General features: G+C 38.6%; 1 protein-coding gene across 6 annotated transcripts in view; it reads left to right on the top strand.

Annotated features, from left to right (window-relative positions):
- CHL1 (cell adhesion molecule L1 like) overlaps positions 1-24,074 on the top strand; it is a 225,124-nt gene extending 201,050 nt beyond the window's left edge. For 4 of the 6 annotated variants that reach the window (XM_024982443.2, XM_010817612.4, XM_010817611.4 and 1 more), the window contains 9 exons: positions 1,750-1,972; positions 3,648-3,763; positions 4,002-4,206; positions 4,417-4,539; positions 9,592-9,771; positions 12,980-13,141; positions 13,754-13,885; positions 15,878-15,950; positions 20,453-24,074. In XM_024982443.2, the coding sequence (XP_024838211.1) occupies positions 1,750-1,972; positions 3,648-3,763; positions 4,002-4,206; positions 4,417-4,539; positions 9,592-9,771; positions 12,980-13,141; positions 13,754-13,885; positions 15,878-15,950; positions 20,453-20,669 (1,431 nt within the window). In that variant the 3' untranslated portion in view covers positions 20,670-24,074. The remainder of the gene's footprint in view (positions 1-1,749; positions 1,973-3,647; positions 3,764-4,001; positions 4,207-4,416; positions 4,540-9,591; positions 9,772-12,979; positions 13,142-13,753; positions 13,886-15,877; positions 15,951-20,452) is intronic. The other 2 variants (NM_001205541.3, XM_059879495.1) reach the window with 2 other exon arrangements.
- Positions 24,075-24,293: the final 219 nt, after the last annotated feature.

Raw genomic sequence — 24,293 nt, 5'->3', positions numbered from 1 at the left:
CTCTTTTATAGAGATGCCTTTCTTATGAGCAGCTGCATGAGGGGAAGGAATGCTGGTGATCTTCCCTCACCCCCAACCCCACACTCCTGGTTACTATGGTTTGTTATCTTTGTTTGGGATCTATTTGTGAATTTGTTGAGGTTTTGTTGTCCACTGTCTAAAAGCCAAATACAAAGTATTCCTGCAGTTTCTTTGGGAGTCTAGGCACCAAAGAAGCTGGTGATTTAGGTAAGGTTTTTTTTCTTAACAGTGTTACCTAGGGTGGCACAGTTTGTTTTAAAATTTTTCAGAGAGCTTTATCAAATGCAACTATTTTTCTTGAAGCAAAACATGCATAAACTGAATAATAGTATTTGTACATATTTATTGTCAGCTGGGACTGAAGGTAATTGTAATTCCAGATTGTGGAATGGAACTAAAAGCTTGTGGCCTGACTTACCTGGGCAATGTGACAGCCTCTGGTAAGTTTATCTATATGAGAGTAGGAAATATCTTGGAACAAAAGTTTGAAAGCAAAACATAAACAGTGACTGTGAAAATCTCAGAAAGCTTTTGATTTCATATTTTTTCCTCTTAGAGAATTTAACTATTAACCCTAGAATAAGCACCAGACTTGAAATTATTTTGCTGATATACTACTGTTCTTTCAACTTTATTCCATCCAATCCCTCTATTAAGTACTTATAAATTAATCTGAGTCAAGAAGTATTGCAAATTCTATAAAAACATTACGTATGGTTATTGAATCACTTGAATATACAGACAAAATTATTAGTTATATAAGTGACCCTTATAAATCTATGTCTAAAATCAGATTTTTATGTATTGTATATAATTGATTCATTTAAACGCATATTCCCATTTTTTGTGATATTAAACAGATGGTTTAAATCACATTAATTTTTTTAATTAAAGTATTATTTAATTAAAAGCTAGAGTGGAAATAACCAATCTCCTATTCGAGAAATTCCTCCAGTAAATATTTCTATACAGCAAATTAAACTGGAGGATGGGGAGTGCTTTCTCATAAAAGAGATAGAAACAGAATGGGCAAGGAGCTGGGAACTATTGTATTATAAAAAGGAGCTACATCTTCTGGGTACTAGTGCACACAAAGACATATTATACAAAAATATTTACTTGTTCTCTCTCTTTTGGAAGGAAGATGGGGGATAATGGATGGAGTCAGATGGAGAGAGTTTTGACTGAAAAGCCATGAAAAAAATCCCATTTATATTTAGGGATCCTGGAGTAGGAAATGGCAACCCACTCCAGTATTCCTTGCCTGGGTAACTCCATGGACAGAGGAGCCTGGCAGGCTACAGTCCCTGGGGTTGCAAAGAGCGACTAACACTATACTTAGGGAACTTTTAGCCATGTCCTTTTCATTTCTGAAGTTCTTTAGGAATGAAAAAATTAGAATATAGAAGAAAGTGTGAAGAAAAGCTAAAACCTTCTATGGAATTTCTTAGTAAGTTCTTTCATATATGAACAGTTAGAATTAACCACAAGGGCATAATCCAGACATCTAAATTGTGGGATTCTTTCTACTTGGGGAGGGGAAGGAGCAACTCTCAAGCTAAATGAACAGAATGACAAAACTTTTCACAAGCATTTCCAAACCAAAGAGGGGGATTAAAGATCTCACCAAAAATGATCCCTTTTTTGCCACATTGCTTGTACCACTTAGGGTGGCTTCTCTATCCCCTGACTCAGCATGTCTGTGATCACGCCGACCTTCTGTTTTAGCCTTTGAAAGCCATGGAGCAGAATGGACCCGGACTGGAATACAGAGTGACCTGGAAGCCACAGGGAGCCCCGGTGGAGTGGGAGGAAGAGACAGTCACTAACCACACCCTGCGGGTGATGACACCTGCTGTCTATGCACCGTACGATGTCCAGGTTCAAGCCATCAATCACCTGGGCTCTGGCCCTGAGCCACAGTCAGTGATTCTGTATTCTGGAGAAGACTGTAAGTGATGCAGCTGACACCCACCACTTCTAGAATAGCTTCTCTCAAGTAGATTGCACCCCTGTCGAGGAGCATTTTTAAGCAAGTAGTGCATGCAAAGAGGCTGTACTTACAGTGGGAGATAAAAAGAAATTGAACACATGGTTTCTACTTTAGAGCTGACTGCGGGAGAGTTGTCAGAGGGGTGGTGAGGAAGAACATTGAAAGGTTTAATTTTATTCAGTTTCCCAAAAAAAAACTACTTCCATAATGAACATCAAAGACCTGGAACCATCAGTGCACACAGCTCAGCAGCATGACTCTTAGGTGTCCAATCATATGTGCCCTTACTTGTCAAGGACCTCCTAACAGCTGCCTGCTGCCACACCCCTGGCCTCAGCACTGGAGCCTTCCTAAGGAAGGTGAGGTGCAGACCCAGATTTCCATATAGAAGCACTTATACGCAGAATGTTGAGGTACTAATGACATAATTTTATTATTAGGTATTTATACCATAAGAAGTGCTGCAAATAAATGTTTGGAAAAAGGAAAGACACTGCATTACGAATAACTAGATAGTAGGCATTATTCTCATTGTTCTTACAGTATCCAAAGTAATATTTTGATCCAAGAATAGAAAAAGGGCAGGAATGTGAAATGACTAGCTCCTTATTTACCTGCTACCTGTGTTCTCACTAAGACTTACCTGGTGGCTCAGACGGTAAAGCATCTGCCTACAATGTGGGAGACCTGGGTTCAATCCCTGGGTCAGGAAGATCCTCTGGAGAAGGAAATGGCAACCCACTCCAGTGCTCTTGCCTGGAAAATCCCATGGACAGAGGAGCATAGTAGGCTCCTACAGCCCATGGGGTCGCAAACTACTTCTCTGTAGTTGGCTCCCCTGTAGAATGGGGATAATAATAATACCATTTTATGGGACTGTTCTAAGGATTATGTGAGCCAATCCAGGATAGGCTCTCAGAACAGTATATGACACACAGAATATGCTCAGTTACTGTTGAACACTAATATGCTCAACTAATGTTATTCATATTCACCAAACTCCCAAATCATTTGAGTTATATTAGTCTGGTTCACATGTTTCCAAGGCAAGATGCCCACAGAGGATTTCATTGTCCACTGTTTTCAGTTATCTTGCTCACACCATATCCATCTGGACAAGGGCTTTTCTCAGTACAGTGTGGTACAGGCCCTCCTCTTCTCTGCTCCTGCTGCTAAGTTGCTTCAGTCATGTCCGACTCTGTGCGACCCCATAGACGGCAGCCCGCCAGGCTGCCCCGTGTCTGGGATTCTCCAGGCAAGAACACTGGAGTGGGTTGCCATTTCCTTCTCCAGTGCATGAAAGTGAAAAGTGAAAGGGAAGTTGCTCAGTCGTGTCCCACTTTTAGCGACCCCATGGACTGCAGCCTACCAGACTCCTCCGTCCATGGGATTTTCCAGGCAAGAGTACTGGAGTGGGGTGCCATTGCTCTTCTCTAGAAACCTATTAATATTGGGGCACTGAAACTCTTCTTTAATGAGAAACTCTCTTCATTCCACTTGAAACTGATTTGAGAAAAGTGCTTTCCTTTTCTCAAAAAAAAAAAAAAAAAAAATGAAGGATCACCTTTAGAAAAGGATCCTAATAATCGTGTTTGGATTATTTGAAAGCTAATCCTTCTTATGTGCCCAACAGATCCTGATGCAGCTCCAGTGATCCAAGGGGTGGATGTTATAAACAGCACATTAGTTAAAGTTACCTGGTCAACAATTCCAAAGGAAAGAGTACACGGACATCTGAAAGGATATCAGGTTTTTATCATAGCTTTTCTTCTTCTAATTGTTAAATTAATATATTTCCTGTGAATAAGACTGATTTCAGAAGCTTAAAGAGAAATCTGCTATCGCCGGTGATACGCTGTTCTTCAGTTCCTGAGTCATGTCCAACTCTTTGCTACCCCATGGACTACAGCACTCCAGGCTTCTCTGTCCTTCACATTCATGTCCATTGAGTCGGTGATATGTTAAAGGGTTCCTATTGTCATTGCAGGTAAACTGGTGGAAGACAAAAAGCCTGTTGGATGGAAGGACACATCCCAAAGAAGTGAACATTCTGAGATTTTCAGGACAAAGAGACTATGGAATGGTTCCTTCTCTGGATGCCTTTAGTGAATTTCACTTAACAGTCTTAGCCTATAATTCCAAAGGGGCTGGTCCAGAGAGTGAGCCTTTTATATTTCAAACACCAGAAGGAGGTGAGACAGTTCAGGATTAATATCTAGTTTATAAATAACAATTTAAAATAACAAATATCCCAATGGTCAAAACATTTCCTCCCTTAGTAGTAGTAAAGTTGTACATATGTCATATGAGTTAGCTCCTCAATTTGATAAAAAGAAAAAAACTATAATTTTTTAAAGAAATTTACCAATTGGAGTGTCTATTGTTGGTTTTGTGTTTTCCAGTACCTGAACAACCAACTTTTCTCAAAGTCATCAAAGTTGATAAAGACACTGCCACTTTGTCCTGGGGGCTACCCAAGAAATTGAATGGAAACTTAACTGGATATCTATTGCAGTACCAGATAAGTGAGTACATATTTGAATTAGATTTGCCTATTAATGTTTCATTTTTTTTTTTTTTTCATTGAGTGTTTGGTTTCCCATGCTGAGAATCTAATTCATGGTTTGTAGGCTGGCATACTTATAGCACAGGGGTTTGTAAACTGGCTTAGAGATCAAATCGAGCCTGCTGCCTGTTCTTACAAGTTTTATTGCAAAATGGTCATGTCCACTAACTTATATTTGTCTATATCTGCTTTCTTACTATAGTGGCAGAGCTGAGTAGTTGTAACAGAGATCACATAGCTCACGAAGGCTAAAATATTTACAATCTTGTCCTTAACAGAAAGGTTTGCCAATTCTTGTTTTGAGGGGAAAAAAGCAGTAAGTTAATAGACACCAGAAAATATGCATTTTAATATGTATATAGGTATTCTCAGGTGGATCAGTGATAATGCAGGAGATGTAGGAAACACAAGTTTGATCCCTGGGTTGGGTAGATCCCCTGGAGAAGGAAATGACAACCCACTCTAGTATTGTTGCCTGGAGAATCCTATGGACAGAGGAGCATGGTGGGCTTTAGTCCATAGGATCACAAAGTGTCAGACATGACTGAGCACACACACACTCATATATATAAGATACCTTGAGAATTAGGAAATATGCAAAGAAAAAAGTTAGTAAATGATGTCATGGATACAGAATAGGTTGGTGATGGTGGTGGTAGCCCCAGACTTGGAAGTTGGGGAGGCGTAGGAGAAATGGGTGAATAGCTTGTTTCTATTTTTAAGTAAATTAAATTTAAAAATTGGAAACAGAAAAAGAAATGATGTAGTGGAGATGCAGAGCACACTGACTTCCACCCTCCCCTGCCTCTTGTCTCTGAGGCATGTTTCCAGTCTCAACTCTGCATACAGTTGTATTTGTAGAATCCTGCGTCTGTAGCCCACTGCTGCAGTCATGTCACACTGAGAGATCTAGAGCTGTCTTTGGACCACCACACGGGCTCTCCCCATATGCTGTTGTGCCATTAAGTTAAAAACAACATGTCTGGATGAAAGCGTGTTGTTTAGATTAGATTATTTTAATCATAGCACCACCCATCTGTTACAGTCCTCAAATCTAAGTATCAGCTCAACATGGAGATTAGGGGACTGAGCTAATAAGAAAATGTTAAACTTAGAAGGCATAAATTCCTAAACAGCAGAAACATCAGGTCTATGGAAGCCCAGTCTACACTGCTTGCATAGGTCAACTGGATCATAACCCTGAACTGCCATCAATCCCTTCAACGCTTGCAGCTGTTCGGGTCAGCTATCAGCTTTAGCTTCTGTTCTGCTTTGAGTACCTGTGATTAAACAGGTACAGGCATAACCCTAATAGAGGTAGCGGTTTAGCATTTTTGAGTATTGGCTAGTTAGCAGGATCAGTAAAAATTGAGTACTCTCCCTTCATTTTTCATGAAAACAGGAAGTCTATGAAGTATGTACCGTCACTGCTTTATGGATGAGAAGTACACAGAGTTCACTTACAAAGAGTCATGCAGTAAAACAAGTGTTACGAAAACATCGAAACCCAGCTCAGTCATTCTAGATGCTGAGCTCGTGAAAGTGAAAGTTGCTCAGTCATGTCTGATTCTTTGCAACCCCATGGAATAGTCCAAGGAATTCTCCAGGTCAGAATACTGGAGTGAGTAGCTATTTCCTTCACCATGGGATCTTCCAACCCAGGGATCAAACCCCGGTCTCCCATATTGCAGGCAGATTCTTTACCAGCTGAGCTACCAGGGAAGACTTTAAGTCTCTTAATTCCATGAACTGTATTTCAAACATGTAGGAAGCACTGAAGAAATACTCGAGAACTTTTCAATGTCAACTTTATTTGGTAAAGATACATATTATCTTTAATAACAGAAAAACTGAATATTAAATAAATTCCTACCTTCATGTTGATCTGTATATAATATCTAAACTTATTTTAAAAACAACTGCTTAGAATATATATAGAAAAAGCTGAAATATTAAAATCACTGTGGTTACTCTACTACTTGATATGTGGACTTTCAATAAAATAACAACTTTATATTTACTTCAGTTCAGTCGCTCAGTCGTGTCCAACTCTTTGGACCTGATGCACTGCAGCACGCCAGGCCTCCCTGTCCATCACCAACTCCCAGAGTTTACTCAAACTCATGTCCATTGAGTCAGTGATGCCATCCAACCATCTCATCCTCTGTCGTCCCCTTCTCCTCCCACCTTTAATCTTTCCCAGCATCAGGGTTTTTCCAGTGAGTCAGTTCTTTGGATCAGGTGGCCAAAGTATTGGAATTTCAACTTCAGCATAAGTTCTTCCAATGAACATTCAGGACTGATTTCTTTTAGGATGGACTGGTTGGATCTTCTTGCAGTCCAAGGGAATCTTAGGAGTCTTCTCCAACACCAGAGTTCAAAAGCATCAATTATTTTGTACTCAGCTTTCTTTATAGTCCAAATCTTACATCCATACATGACTTCTGGCAAAACCATAGCTTTGACTAGATGGACCTTTGTTGGCCAAGTAATATCTCTGCTTTTTAATGTGCTGTCTAGGTTGGTCATAGCTTTTTTCCCAAGGAGCAGGCGTCTTTTAATTTCATAGCTATAGTCACTATCTGCAGTGATTTTGGAGCCAAAAAATAAAGTCTGTCACTGTTTTCACTGTTTCCCCATCTATTTCCCATGAAGTGATGGGACCAGATGCCATGATCTTAGTTGACTGAATGTTGAGCTTTAAGCCAACATTTCCCTCTACTCTCTTACTTTCATCAATAGGCTCTTTAGTTCTTCGCGTTCTGCTATAAGGGTGGTGTCATCTGCATATCTGAGGTTATTGATATTTTTCCCGGCAATCTTGATTCCAGTTTGTGCTTCATCCATCCCAGAGTTTCTCATGATGTACTCTGCAAATAGGTTAAATAAGCAGGGTAACAATTTACAGCCTTGACGTGCTCCTTTCCTGATTTGGAATTAGTCTGTTGTTCCATGTCCAGTTCTAACTGTTGCTTCCTGACCTGCATACAGATTTCTCAAGAGGCAGGTCAGGTGGTCTGGTATTCCAATTTCTTTCAGAATTTTCCACAGTTTGTTGTGGTCCATACAGTCAAAGGCTTTGGCATAGTCAATAAAGCAGAAGTAGATATTTTTCTGGAACTCTCTTGCTTTTTCGATGATCCAACAGATGTTGGCAATTTGATCTCTGGTTCGTCTGCCTCTTCTAAACCCAGCTTGAACATCTGGAAGTTCAAAGTTCACATACTGTTGAAGCCTGGCTTGGAGAATTTTGAGCATTATGTTACTAGCATGTGAGATGAGTGCAATTATGCGGTGGTTTGAGCATTCTTTGGTATTCCTTTGGATTGGAATGAAAACTGATTTTTTCCAGTCCTGGGGCCACTGTTGAATTTTCCAAACTTGCTGGCATATTGAGTGCAGCACTTTCACAGCATCATCTTTTAGGATTTGAAATAGCTCAATGGGAATTCCATCACCTCCACTAGCTTTGTTCGTTGTGATGCTTCTAAGGCCCACTTGACTTGGCATTCCAGGATGTTGGGCTGAGCACACCATTGTGATTATCTGGGTCATGAAGATCTTTTTTGTACAGTTCTTCTGTATATTCTTGCCACTTCTTCTTAATATCTTCTGCTTCTGTTAGGTCCATACAATTTCTATCCTTTATTGAGCCCATCTTGGCATGAAATGTTCCCTTGGTGTCTCTCATTTTCTTAAAGAGATCTCTAGTCTTATATCTATACTTATTTAGCTATCTATTAAGTGATTGAAATATTCTTAGATGGCTTATCTATTTTTGTGGCTATATGTTCTAAATAGTCGTTGAGTGTGTATATGAGAGCTCTCTATGTACTTTGCTGAATTCTTACATTGATTGTGGTAGTTTTTCAATTGACTTGGTGCTATTTACAGGAGTGCTCTCAAGTAATTGACCAAGAGTGATTATTTTACTTCTTTCCTATGTTTGGATTAGTAATTTTTCATTTCCATTTATCTCACTGCATTGTATCTACAATGAAGGCATTTTAAGTTAAAGAGTAAATATATTTTTAGGGTCTCTTGGACCAAGTGTCAAGAGTGTTTATTCTAGCCCTTTATTCTTGCCACTAATGGTTGCACAACCTTGAACATACCATTTCATCTTGGATTATTCTTTCAGTAGTCTTCAAGCACTTTGAGCTCTTGCACAAATATCAAGATCTTGCTATGCTGCAGGTTCTTTGAAAGGCACTATCTAAATCATATTTTTCTATACAGCGCTTTACATAGTGCTAAGTATACAGTAGACATTTTAAAATACATTAATTTATCAGTTTCTTGAGTCCTTGAATACTGGTTCAGTGCTACATAGTAAACCAGAAACTATAGAAGACTCTGGTAAATCACTGTTCAAATTTTTACAATAAAGGATTAAAAAGTACTTAGCTCAGATGGTAGAGAATCTGCCTGCAATGCAGGAGATCCGTGCTTGATCACTGGGTCAGAAAGATCCTCTGAAGAAGGAAATGGCAACCCACCCCATGGGTTCTTGCCTGGGACATCCCATGGGCAGAAGAGTCTGGAGGGCGAAACTCCACGGGGTCACAAACAGTCAGACACGACTAAGCAACTAATACACAGACACACACACACACACACACGCGCGCGTCAAGGATACAATGAAAATATGTCAGTGGGGGAGCTCATCATTGTTAATAGGTATGGTAAAGCTGCAGAGGCTGTCCAGTGTAGCACAGTGATTAGGAGCATGGGCTTCGGAGTTAAAAGGCTGTGGTTTAGATTCAAATCCGGGTTTGCCAGTTAGTGGCTCTAGATCTAGGCAGTGTGTTTATTCTTGCCAGATCTTAAATTACCCCTGGATAATATGTCATAATAATTGTATCTACCTCATAGAATTGAGTTGATAGAGACTATGAATAATTAAGATGGCAGGCCACAAGCATGAATAGAAGCAGAAATAAGGCATAACATAATTGAATGGCTAAGACTACAAAATCCGAGGTGTTGATGTTCATGTTTCTTTCTTCAGTAAATGACACTGATGAAATTGGAGAGCTAAATGATATCAACATTACAACTCCATCAAAGCCCAGCTGGCGTCTCTTGAACCTCAGTGCAACTACCAAGTACAAATTCTACTTGAGGGCTTGCACTTCAAAGGGCTGTGGAAAACCAATCACCGAGGAGAGTGCTACTTTAGGAGAGGGGAGTAAGTACCGGAGGTTTATGCATGCTCCGTTTTAAACTGCTCTGAAAGGAAGGCACCATGGTAGTCACTATAAATCAGAAGTGATTGTGCTCTCAATCTGTCTGACCTTCTGTTTTCCACTGATGTACAGAATTTATTTTTCTTGTTTCTAAAGTTCACATTGACTCAATTTATGGATTTCTGCACAACAGTAATCAAACTATAGCCTCAGTGTATATAAGGTCAGGAACTATAATTTTAATTAAAATAGGGGGCTATAAGGTCACAAAGTTAGTCATAAGGTTAGTAGAGCAGGTATTTTTCTTTTGGAAATGTTTCCACCCAGAAAAATGCTTGCCTCTTGCACTGGTAGACATTTTGCACCACTGATCTAACACATTTCACCTCCATGTCATGACTCATCTATACAGTGATTCATAAACCAATTTTATTTTACTGTCTACTGGATGATGCCAAGTAATTAGCTTGAAACTGGCTCATAACACTATCGTTTCATTTGTATAGTTCGCCTAATTCAATTTTACTTTTCTATTTTTTTTCCAACTCAGCCCATTTCCCTTCCAAAATTATTTCTCCAATTATGATTTTAGAAGTATTTTTACTAAGCTTTCTATGTTATCAACAGGGCATTAGGAGATAAAATAAGAAGGTAAAGCAAGAAAGGGAAGTGGATTGGGGGAAAGGATAGACATACTTTTAAGCTTAAAAAAGAGGGCCTTGCGTAGAATTCAAGTTGGTGAGACCTAGAGGGGTATTGGAGGCAGGCAAAAGGAAATGGGAGAGAGCAGGAAGGGAAAAATAAACAAGTCATTTATGTATCATGTACTACGCATCCACTGTTCTGGATGCTTTCCCAAATTTTAGATTAAATGAAAGGTAGAATCCATGGGAAAAAAGAGAAAATAGTAACAAAGAAACGTGAACAGTCTATCATTTATATAAGACATATATTACAATGTGTTTCAGTTCATGAATCACTATGAAATGAATGTGTAAATGGTTATGCTGTGACCTTGGTCAGTTTGTTTCTTTCTCTCATTTTGTTCCTACTCAATGTAAATACTGAAGAGCTTATGTTTTCCTAAGAGTTCCTATATACTCAAAACTTTCTTTTATGGGGGAATGTGTATATATACATATGTATATATACACACACACATATCCAAAATAGTTTCTCTCAAAAACTCAAATTATTCCCAAGGATGTATTGGACACCAAGTGAATTGAAGAACTTATTTACCTACTTTTAATGGTGACTGAAAACACTCCAGTAACTAAAAGGTTCTTGTTCCTCTAGAGTTCAAATGGTTAACAAGTGTCTGACACCAAGAAAATAAGTCAGTATAGTGGTAATCTAAATATGCAACAGTAGTATTTTCTAAAACAGAGTTTAAGGCCTGGGGAGGGTTACTTTTATTTAAGGACCAACAGTATATCAGAAATGCTAGTCCCATTCCTGGCAATTAGCAGCATGTAAGAAAAAAAAAATCACAAAATTGTCTTACAATAGTCATGCATTCTCGTATATATAGAAATATTGGTAAATGTCGGCTTGGTTGCATTGACAAGTTGTTTTCATAGGGTGGAAAATGCTGTTTATGTGGCTATATAAATGATGCTATTCTCTTCTGCAAATTCAAACTATAACTAATGTACTTGAGCGTCTTATAGCATATTTCTTCATTCCCATGTGTCATGATTTGAAAGTGTTTCTTACTAGTATGTTTGTGCTCTTTTTCAGGATTCTGCAATGTCAGCTACTGTCCCCTTCCCCTGTTGACACTGAATTTTCTTCTATAGGCCTATATTGCCATATTTACAGAAAAAACAACTAGTCTTTTCCACTTGATTTCAGCATGATCTTTGGGGAAAAAATGAAAAAAATTTATCTTTCTATTGAGAATATCATCTTGCTATCACTAAATACTCTAAAAATGTTAACTTTTGTGCAAATTGGAATCTGTTTCTGAATCTTTCTTTTCTTTGCTCTGCCTGGATGGTCCATTTTAAGGTCATCTGGCATTAAATCAGAGAATGGGATTTGATACACAAGCATTTTTTTCCCCATCATTTTCTGGTTGTCACTCTGATTTTCAGGTGGCTTACATTCCATAATCTAAAAGGGGGGAAAATCGAGTTAATCAGAAATATTCTTTTTTGTGTTGTTACTGGTTGCAATAAAATCCTTGCTTTACTCTATTTTTCAAAAGCTTGTGCTATTTAATGGAACACTAAATTTCTGTTTTTCAAAGGCAAAATTAATTGTGTTTTGTTTCAAGTGTTCAATCTTGAAGGCTTTCTTCAACTAATATAACTGGTCTTATTTTTCTCACGGTGCCATTTTTAATGATGTCTTTGTGTTATCAGTAACTATATAATCAATTTTTACTCTGTGTTGAAAAGTTATACCTAAATTTTAACATGTGACACATTCTCATTTAAAGCCTTTAAACATTGTTAACATTTTATTGAGTTAATTCTTAGCAACATTATGGATCAACAGCAAAATTATTTTAGATATTTTGTTTTAATTTCTGATATTATATGTATATTTTAATTATACTTGTCATATTTTTATCTGCTATAATATTCTACAATTAATATATTGACATACATTTATTTTGAATTGTAAAGTTCTCAAACACTTCAAAAATTTCAATACATTTCATTTCAAAGTACCTATAAACCTGCACTTTTATGTAGCCTAAGTTTCTAGAAATTTCAAACAAACATTTAATATATGAACATATTATGCTATTCTATCAATACTTATGAAAATGACCAAGGCAAGGAAGTAATGTAGATTAAAGGTTTTAATGTCATATGCTTTCAATTCTAAGCCAAAATCTCCAAATCTGGTTCCTATGAGGTTTGTGAAAGTCCAAATTGCACAAAGTGACATTGTACAGTTTTTTGAAGTCTGTGTTTGGTTTTAAACCATTCATATGACCACGCAAATTTATAGCATCACTTCATCAACAAGTGTATCATTTTTAAAGGACATGAATTAAGTTCATATACTCCATTTCAGCACATTAAAAAAGAAAATCTTGAAATGTTGATTTTCTTCATCTTCTGATAATTCAGAACTGAGGAAAAAATGCTACAAATGGCTCTCATTCATCTCAAATAACAGTACTTTTTTGCTTTTCATGTCCTACTTTTCAGTGATTACAATTCATATGAATTAACTGTGTACATTTCTTAGGTAAAAGTGTCGGGAAGATATCAGAAGGAGTAAATCTTACTCAAAAGATTCACCCAGTAGAGGCATTTGAGCCTGGAGCTGAACATGTAGTTCGCCTTTTGACTAAGAATTGGGTTGATAACAATAGCATTTTTGAAGATGTAATTGAGACAAGAGGGAGAGGTGAGAAATGAGATTCTGTTTGGAGCCATCTTAGACAATACATCTATGCTCTGTAGATTATTTACTTTTACATACTTCCTATGTTGAAAATATGAAGTACATTGGCTGTAAAAACTATAGTGTCAATTTGTTTTGGCATAGCGTTTTAAAAGTATCGAAATGAACAATGTCTCACCAACATCCAGACTTACCTCTTAATTGTTTTTACCAGAGTAGTTGCCTAAAAATGTCTGCGGCTAATTAACATGTGTTAATAACAAAAACTAAAAGCAAACCCCCAGAATCTCCTTGGCAATCTGCATGTAACCAAGGCAGCTTGTGCTTTTGCCTGCTTGCTGCTGCTACTGTGTTCATCTTGATCTGTCTCTACTGTTTCTCTGGTTTTCATCCTAAGAGTCAAATGCAGTTTGAGAGGGCCCTTTCTGAACAATGAATTAACGATTTATCAGGATTCTCCTGATGAACTGTACTTCAAATCACATACCCTCTAGGGGCACTCTAGACAAAAGTGATGCTATTTTGTTTATTTAAAAATGATGTTTAATGTTCCCCAAAGGGGCTTAATGTCAAAGACTGTTTCCAGGACTCAGTGTGCTTCTCTTTGTACAACAGAATATGCTGGTCTGTACGATGACATCTCCACTCAAGGCTGGTTTATTGGACTGATGTGTGCAATTGCTCTACTCACACTAATATTGTTAACTGTTTGCTTTGTGAAGAGGAACAAAGGCGGAAAGTACTCAGGTAAAGCTGTTTCTTACTATGACTTTAAATTTTACCAAGTAAATTCTACTTACCTGTTTAGGACATCCCAGGTAGCTTAGATGGTACAGAATCTGCCTGGAATGCAGGAGACCTGGGTTTAATTCCAGGGTTGGGAAGATCCCCTGGTGGAGAAAATGGCAACCCACTCCAGTATTCTTGCCTGGAGAATACCATGGACCAAGGAGCCTGGCAGGTTACAGTCCATGGGGTCGCAAAGAATCAGACATGACTGAGCAATTAACTTTCACATTTTACATTTAATTTATAGGAGACCTTCGTAAGAGACATCTTCAATTGTTTTAATTACACATTAAAGTCTATTTATATTAGTACATTAGTTAATATACTGTACTGAGAGGAAAAGAAAATTCCTCTAATAACTCACCAAAGGGTGTATGTATGATCAACAGAATTATTTCTAGGTAGTTACTTGTTTTATGAATGAAAGTATTTCACTTTTTAAAAATGAAATATTCATTTCTAGTATATCAAGCGTGGAGAAGGCAATGGTACCCCACTCCAGTTCTCTTGCCTGGAGAATCCCATGGACGGAGGAGCCTGGTAGGCTGAAGTCGATGGGGTCACTAAGAGTCAGGCACGACAGAGCGACTTCACTTTGACTTTTCACTTTCATGCATAGGAGAAGGAAATGGCAATCCACTCCAGTGTTCTTGCCTGGGGAATCCCAGGGCCAGGGGAGCCTGGTGGGCTGCCGTCTCTGGGGTCACACAGAGTCGGACATGACTGAAGCGACTTAGCAGCAGCAGTATATAAAATAGGCTCTAGAGAGGCATATAATACTTCCATGCTTCTATTTTCTATCTGTAAAATATCACAGATGTTAGGGAGACTTGTTAGTAAATCACACACATATATTTTAACAGTATGCCTCTCTATAAATTCATGACCCAGAGATATTTTGCACTAGTACATTCTAATAGTACTGGGTTTACTAGTTAGCTGTGTTAACTTAACCATTGCTGGGAATGCATCCCTTATTCCTCTGATATATATCAGGTTTAATACCTCTTGAATTAATGGTACATAAAATATAAATAAAAATCATCCTAGTTAATACTTTAACTTCATTCAATTTGTAAAGAGACATAGCATTTCCCTTTGAGTATATGCCCAACAAATCGTCCTTTGTGAAGTGTTACCTTATCCAGATTCTGAAGGAGTTTCTTCAAACTGTGCTCTTAAACACAAGTCAGCATTTCACACTGCAGGAAAACCAAGAGAAATTCTCATCTCTCTGCAAGTAAGTAGTAAAAGGTGCCATGACAGGGGATTTTAGTTCGAATTTTCTGAGCACAATGAGGCAACAATCTTCATGTTCTATATCCCACTGTTTAGAGTAAATCTCATTTAACCTATGGTGTTATAGACTTTAATATTCTGATTATTGAGGCAGTTTGGAGTAAGAAGAGAACAACCCAATGATAGACTTTTTAGTCCTTTAGTTTAACAACATTGATCTGATATCAGCCAATGACATTTTCAGGAAGTTTAGCATAGTAAATTGCTCAGTCGTGTCCGACTTTTTGCGACCCCATGGACTGTAGCCCACCAGGCTCCTCAGTCCATGGGATTTTCCAGGCAGGAATACTGGAGTGGGTTGCCATTTCCTTCTCCAGGGGAACTTCCTGACCCAGGGATAGAACCCGGGTCTCCCACATTGTAGGCAGACGCTTTACCGTCTGAGCCACAAGGGAAGCACGGTGAAATGTACATGCAGTAATTTGGTCTTCATTGAGCGACTGTAACTACGTTTGACTCTTTCATTAAGACATGTTGCCCACATAAAACTGAATTCATGTATAACTGCACCAGGCTGTAACGCTGGTAACAAAGAGGTGAAAGATGAGTGAATAGGTACAGACATAAAACACTTGACTTATTAACAGTGCTTTGAAGATATATGTCTTTAAAAATGACTCGTATTACTCCTCTACCTGTGTGTGTGTTTAGTGAAAGAAAAGGAGGATCTTCACCCAGACCCTGAAGTTCAGTCAGCGAAAGATGAAACCTTTGGAGAATACAGGTAAACATTACACTCCATTTAAAAATGCATCAAAGCATATATCCATCAGGTTAAATAAACTTTAAAATATATTAAAAAAGCATTTCTACTTAAAGCTTAGGACTACATTTTAACACCCTTATAAAGAATAGTAATACAAGTGATTGATAGCAACTAGATGTCTGTGTGAGGAGGTGTAACTGCTATCTAGGTAGACTCTGTGTGCTTGGACTATTTCCTTGAAAGGTGTTATTCACAGGACAGTATTGTTATTTAGAGATTATCTATATAAAATAGATAAAATATCTTGTAGTCACTCCTCACCGTAGCCACTGTGAACTCAGGTTGTATTCAGTGTATACGCATAAACGTGTATTTTGTGTACCTGCGGTGTGGACCTACAAAGGTGTGTAAGTCACAAAACATGTCCTCAAGATGAACCTAGTCTGTGGGGAGGGGGGGAATTATCTATGCAAATGATTGCAATTAATTAAAGAGAATAAGAGCAAAAAAGGGAGCAACTATTGCTGTCTAAGATGAGCTCTGCTAAGAGTTCATCCAAAGAAGGTTGAGACAGTCTTTAAAGGATGAAAAAGATTGTGTCACTCTTAACCCCTGGACCAAACGTACACAAGTGTGCCAAAATGGGAGAAACTGCAAGGAATCTGGTAGGAGGTAAGTACCTCTTGAGGGTGTGTTACCCTTCTCACTCTCTTGTTGTCAGTGTGCATCTTCACCTTCCCATCACCCTCTTCTTGACTTACCTGTTCCTGTTGAGGACTCTGTTGTTTTCAGTCAGGTGCTCTGTATACTGCAGCCAAGGGAGCTGTTGCAGTTTCCAAGCATATACGACCATTAGCACACACGACCAGGATCCATATTACAGAGCAGACTCAGTTGGCTCTGACTGGCCCCTGCCCTGGATCCATCATTATAAACAGAGATGTGGAATATTCTCATTAGCTCTCCTGCATTAACTTATGTGGGCTTCCCAGGTTGCTCAGATGGTAAAGAATCTGCCTGCCAATGCAGGAGATGTGGGTTCAGTCCCTGGGTTGGGAGGATCCCTGGAGAAGGAAATGACAACCCATTCCAGTATTCTTGCCTAGAATTCCATGGACAGAGGAGCCCGGTAAGCTACAGTCCATGGGGTTGCAAAAGAATCAGACACGACTGAGAGACTAAGCATGTGCGCGTGTGCGCGCACACACACACACACACACACCAATGTACATATGAACCTCATGGTAAGCTCTCCTTGCCTCTATGCTTATTTTTCTTTCCTCCATTTAGTAAACACTCTTGTACTTTGATTCAGTTCAGTCACTCAGTCGTGTCCGACTCTCTGTGACCCCATGAATCGCAGCCCACCAGGCCTCCCTGTCCATCACCAACTCCCGGAGTTCACCCAGACTCACGTCCATCGAGTCAGTGATGCCATCCAGCCATCTCATCCACTGTCGTCCCCTTCTCCTCCTGCCCCCAATCCCTCCCAGCATCAGAGTCTTTTCCAATGAGTCAGCTCTTCGCATGAGGTGGCCAAAGTACTGGAGTTTCAGCTTTAGCATCATCCCTTCCAAAGAACACCCAGGACTGATCTCCTTTAGAAGGGACTGGTTGGATCTCCTTGCAGTCCAAGGGACTCTTGATATTTCTTGGTAAATGACTTCAGATACTTTATAGGAAAAGGAGCATTAAAGGGTGAAAGGAGGGACAAAGAAAACTTTAAACTTTACAAAGTAGAAAACTGTGCCTCAAGTCCCACAAGGCAAGGGTCATTGAAGATCTATGGCAACTGTTTAAAATGCTTTTGAAAGACATATTACTTGATCAATTTTATAAGGAAAAAAAACTAAAGACATTCCTTATTCAAAACTCATTCCCTCGTTTTGCGGCTGCTCTAAAAAGCCAGGTAAAACCACCCCCTGCACTATTTCACCTGGCATCTTGTTTAGAGTAGTTAATAGTTTTCATCACCTTTCCTCAAAACTACGTGTATTCAGGAAGATTATTCCAGGAGACAGTAACATACGTGAATTCTCATCTTTCCAGCTTCGGCTAATAGTTTGTTCGCTATCCTGTTGCCTGGCCTGTAAGGTAATGCCACATTTGGTCTTTTAGTTTTCTTCATATTTGTTTTTGTAACTGTAGCATCTTAGTTCTGGAAACAATTATTGTAAGAGTCAGGACAGTCTGAATTATCAGTTCAGTTAACAGTTGCTCAGTCATATCCGACTCTCTGCAACCCCATGAATCACAGCACACCAGGCCTCCCTGTCCATCACCAAGTCCCGGAGTTCACTCAGACTCACGTCCATCGAGTCGGTGATGCCATCCAGCCATCTCATCCTCTGTTGTCCCCTTCTCCTCCTGCCCTCAATCCCTCCCAGCATCCGGGTCTTTTCCAATGAGTCAACTCTTCGCATGAGGTGGCCAAAGTACTGGAGTTTCAGCTTTAGCATCATTCCTTCCAAAGAAATCCCAGGGCTGATCTCCTTCAGAATGGACTGGGTCGATCTCCTTGCAGTCCAAGGGACTCTCAAGAGTCTTCTCCAACACCACAGTTCAAAACCATCAATTCTTTGGCACTCAGCCTTCTTCACAGTCCAACTCTCACATCCATACATGACCACTGGAAAAACAGACCTTTCTTGGCAAAGTAATGTCTCTGCTTTTGAATATGCTATCTAGGCTGGTCATAACTCTCCCTCCAAGGAATAAGTGTCTTTTAATTTCATGGCTGCAATCACCATCTGCAGTGATTTTGGAGCCCAAAAGTCTGCCACTGTTTCCCCATCTATTTCCCATGAAGTGATGGGACCAGATGCCATGATCTTCGTTTTCTGAGTGCTGAGCTTTAAGCCAACTTTTTCACTCTCCTCTTGCACTTTCATCAAGAGGATTTTTAGTTCCTCTTCATTTTCTGCCATAAGGGTGGTGTCATCTGCATATCTGAGGTTCTTGATATTTCTCCCGGCAGTCTTGATTCCAGCTTGTGCTTCTTCCAGCCCAGCGTTTCTCATGATGTACTCTGCATAGAAGTTAAATAAGCAGGGTGACAATATACAGCCTTGACATACTCCTTTTCCTATTTGGAACCAGTCTCTTGTTCCATGTCTAGTTCTAACTGTTGCTTCCTGACCTGCATGTAGGTTTCTCAAGAGGCAAGTCAGGTGGTCTGGTATTCCCACCTCTTTCAGAATTTTCCAGTTTATTGTGATCCACACAGTCAAAGGCTTTGGCATAGTCAATAAAGCAGAAATAGATGTTTTTCTGGAACTCTCTCGCTTTTTGGATGATCTAGTGGATGTTGGTAATTTGATCTCTGGTTCCTCTGCCTTTTCTAAAACCAGCTTGAACATCTGGAAGTTCATGGTTCACGTACTGCTCATGTCTGGCTTGGAGAATTTCGAGCATTACTTTACTAGCATGTGAGATGAGTGCAATTGTGTGGTAGTTATGCTGCTAGTGAAGACAACTCCAGATATTTTTCTCTCTTAAGTTGTGTGTCCACATGCCTGTGTCCACCATTGATGGCTCTGGCCATCCTGGTCCTTAGGAACACTGGCTGGTAGGGGAGTATGCAGGTCACCACAGCAGGAACCGGAATATGGCACAGGGAGCACTCACTCTAAAGTGACACTGTCATTCCTGCTCACTTTTCTTTGGCCAAAGCAAATCATATGGCACTGCCTAACACAGAGGGAAGTGAAGTACCATCCTGCCCTGCTTCTAGAAAAACTGAGCAAAATGAAACAATTTGATGGACACCACCAGCTACTACCCCATTCTATAAAGTACTCATCATGTGCTAATTACCTTTTACCCCAATTTTTCCTTTTTAGAATTTTATAAAATCTTCTCATTTGGTATATAGCTTTATAGTGTGAAAGATGTTGGTATTAAAAAAAAAAATCCTCAGCTAGAAATGAAGAAAACTGTATCATTTGAAAGACATTTTACTAACTCAGAGTTGAATTTGTTAAAGAATAAAACTCAGAGCATAAATGCAGGATACATGTAACATTCCTATTCTAAAAATACCAGCTATTCTTTTTCTAATTTAACAACCCTGAATTTATAAACTGTATTGAAGTTCTTGGGTTACAAGAAACAGAATTTAATTGATTAACCTGGACAAGAGAGACATTTTTGGAAGGATCTGGAAAAATACGGAGGATCAAAGGTGAAGACAGAAAATCAAGCTTTGATGACCAGGAGTTCTGAAAGTGTAGGAAATAACATTTGTTTTCTATGTACATAAGCAGATTGAATATCTGTGTGTCTCAGTTTTAAAGGGAAGCAGGAGTGTTGTGAATGGCAGAAAAGTTTCCCAGTTACTCAGCATAACACAAATTGGTAATGACTTTCTAAACATTTCTTTATGAAAGGGTCATTTAGAATCTGTCTTCAGTGCTAACATGATTATCTGGAAATTTTTAAAACCTATTAGCACTTTGGCATGAGTCTTGCTTTCCAGGAATATTTCAGATTTTGTCAAACTATTCTTTTTTATTTTCTAGTGACAGTGATGAAAAACCTCTCAAAGGAAGCCTTCGGTCCCTTAACAGGGATATGCAGGCCACAGAGAGTGCCGACAGCTTAGTGGAGTACGGAGAAGGTGACCACGGTCTCTTCAACGAGGATGGCTCTTTTATCGGTGCCTATGCTGGGTCTAAGGAGAAGGGATCTGTGGAAAGCAATGGGAGTTCCACAGCAACGTTTCCACTCCGGGCATAAACAGAGCACGTAGCACCAAACCAGTGGTTCACACCAACCTTCCAGATTTAACTGTTCAAGGGAGCAAGAACATTCATATAGAATAGAAACATTCTGGCAGAAGCTTTCACCCAGAATTCAAACATCCTGCAACTCTGTTCAGAAAAAGAGCACTGCCTTGAAAAAGTGAAAATACCTAGCACTATAGGCCTGGAGTTTTTTTTTTTTTTTTTTTCAGGTGCTCAAAATGCAAACGACAAAAACAGATCCTGTATTTAGGTTCACCTCAACTGAATCCAAAGTCTCTCTCCGCTGAAATCATCCCTGCCTGGCTCCACTCTTCACTGTGTTTGCATAGATGTTGCTGCCTTGTGGGTTTTCTGCGTGTGCACATGTGTACTCAGTCTCGGAGAACTGTCTCAGTGACTTCACTTCATAACAGGTTAAAAGATGGTAAGCCACCTGGTTATTTAAGCTGTAAAGAGGAATATGAATGTCTTATTAAATAACACTTCATTGAATATATATAGTCTGAATTTATTATTTAAAATGTTACTAGCAGAAGTCTTAGGTGAACAATCAATTAGTATTTATTGAGCTCCTAACTCTTTGCCCAGAGATGGTCTTGCTTAAACAGAATTCTTTCAGTTTCAACATGAACTTAGTTTCTATCAGGTATGACACCTAAAAATACTTTTGTTTGTTTTTCTTGGACTCAATTCAGCTGCAATAGAAGCAGTGGTCAGAAGGTGATCTTACGAAAGAACAGGCGAGAGAGGTGTCTGTGATGCTGGGGTCTGACAACTGTATCTATTTGATATCTCCATTTCTAAATTGACTGCTTTTACCTATGTTTGTATAATGGTATGTTCCATATATTTCGTGAATGCATTGTACATATTATGTTAATATTTACACAATTTAAAATAGAGATTGTTTTATTTTGAAGTGAGAAGAACATTAACAGGCATGTCTGTACAGCTAGAGTATATAGTAATATACCATTTTTCATCAATCCACAGCTATGACCAATAACATGAGGTTCCCAAACTCTGAAGACTTTGTACAAAGCATTTGGATTTTGTTCTTATATGCTTTTCCAACAATCTCAAAATAAAATATCATATAAATATTGAGGGGGATGTTTTCATATTTTTCAAAGTAAATTTTTGTCATTGACTGTACTCCTACCCTAGCCCGCCAAGAAAAACCGTTTACAGCATAAATTCCTATACATATGTTTGCCTATATCACATTTTAAGAATCTTCAGGGTGGGATATTTTTCTGTGTTCTCCTTCTGTCAAAGCTAGTACAAATTCAGAGAATTTATTTCCTGGCCTGTGAACTACTGGTCCTTCTCAAATTGTACATGAGAGAAGTTTAGAAATACTATGAAGGACTGTGCATATGTGTCAGTAAAATTCAGTGTTGAGCTTCTCATTTTATGGAAATATTTCTTAACCTTAAGTATATTTCTGAATTATGTTTACGTGAAACCAACTCGCAGGTTTTACTTTCATTTTTGAACTCTACCCATGGGTATAGATTGTTCAAGCCTTGACTTTTATTCATGTAGCCCACACTCTCTCTTGTGGACCAAAATGAGGGATTGTGTATAATAGTCAAGCAGTAATCCACACTGAATATCTAATTACCATTTTAAACCTTGTGTGTCCTCCCAAATGGATAGGCAGCAGAAAAGAATGTCTTTCTTACAACAATACTTGGTGGGTCAGGACTTGACCACACTTCTGATGGAAGGATTTCTAAAGTGGGAAGGCGCTGTGGTCCTCAAGCTGGGAATGAGGAGCCACACACCCCTCCAGCACCTTGAGCTTGATCCCCACCTAATTTTAAGGCAGAGCTTTTCTCAAGGAAGAGTCATCATGTTTGGACTTACCTGGGGGGAATTTCTGGTACTCAGCTATCAGTGAGGCCAAGGTTAGGACTTCTGAACTTAGTTCTTCCAGTATCCCAGTTCCTCATCTTTGTCATCAGCTGAAAAGGTTTCTGCAGGTTGGACATAGTCTCAAAAATGCATTAGGATTAATATAAATTTAATCACCTTTCAATTAGACGTTAACACAAATAATGTTTTATTTTCCTGGATCACAGCGTTCTTTAACTTGTGAGCAATAAGCATGTTCCTGCTCATATTTTCTGAATGTCCCAAACATATGGATTTGAAAAACGAGATTGCTTGAAGATGGCCTTTAGCTATGACTCTTCATTACCCTGTGTTTCAATAGCATTTGGTTTCTACTGGGAATCTGCACAGGAGGAATAGGTCTATGACTAACTTTCTCTAGCCTCCAGCCAATATTATTTCAATGTAATAGATTGTATATAATCTCCAGGATTGATGGTGGGAATCAGTTCCTAGGGAGCTGTTCGAGGGTTAGGAAAACTCAAGTTCTCTTCCTGGTTCCAGCACTGACGTTGTACGTAAACCTTAGGCAAGTTGCGTGACCCCTTTGCTTCAAACTGTCTCGACTTTAAAGTGCTAACGATGATCTCAGTTACCTTATCTCTGTCACAGGGTGTTCTTTTGTATGAAGAAAAATTTGAAAATGATAAAAGCTAAGATGCCTTCTAACTTCATAAACAAATCTATAATCTAATGATACGTCAAAAAGTCACTCCACACATACCAACTTTTTTCCTGTGAACACATAAATATATTTTTATAGAAAACCAAGTCTACAGGAAATAAATCTGCTGTTCAATGAGCAGTATGGTTTGCACATGCCATCCAAAATTATTAATCAGAAGGAAATTAAGCAGGGTCTTTGCTATACAAAAGTGTCTTTCACTAATTTTGCATGTGTTTATAAGAAAATGTGAATTTGGTGGATTTATTGTTGGTAAAAAGGCATCTGATATTTTAGATGTATCCATATTTATAAAAGTGTAAAGCACAATGGAATTATGCTGGAAGTCTCAAATAATATTTTTCCTACTTTATATTCATGGAAGAGATGAGCTAAAGAGAGAACAATAATGAGAAATGGTGGTGTGTTTTTCTAAGCACTTAAGACATAATTGCCAACTGAAACCCTAAAAATGTTTACATGTCATTAAGGTTTGCTTCTTGTAACAATTTTAAATTGATTATGAAGGGATTGGGTTTGTAATCTGTGGTAGTATGTATCCTAGTTCCCATAGTGACGTAAGTAGGGTTGTGCCAAAGCTTACTTTGTTTATATCTTAAATTGTTGGATTACATCATCAAAGCAGATAAAAGATATGCAGAACTGGTTTACCTGATTTTCTTTTGGCTAGAATTAATATTCATAGTAGAACCTTATTAAAATGTGTTTGTATTGTAGGTGGTGTTTGTATTATGCTTATGAATATGTATGGTTTAAAAATATTTTCAGTATACAAGAAATTCAACTTTCCCAATAAACGTTCAACTTCACGTACTCTAAAAATGTTTGCCTTTTTTCTATCCACATAAGGAGAGTCAGAATTTACATATCAACCTTACCTTCAGTTGCCTCTGATCCTGGGATATCTGTAAATGAAGTATAAATTAGTAGAGCATAAAGGTATAAGTAAGGTATTTTGAGCTGAATGATAATTTTTACAAATAGACCATTTAATATCATCTACAAACTGTAATATGCCAATAAACTCTATAG

Source organism: Bos taurus, chromosome 22, assembly GCF_002263795.3.
Source record: "Bos taurus isolate L1 Dominette 01449 registration number 42190680 breed Hereford chromosome 22, ARS-UCD2.0, whole genome shotgun sequence".
Taxonomy (NCBI): Eukaryota; Metazoa; Chordata; class Mammalia; order Artiodactyla; family Bovidae; genus Bos; species Bos taurus.
Note: the sequence above shows the minus strand (reverse complement) of the source record. Positions and strands in the feature narration are given on the sequence as shown.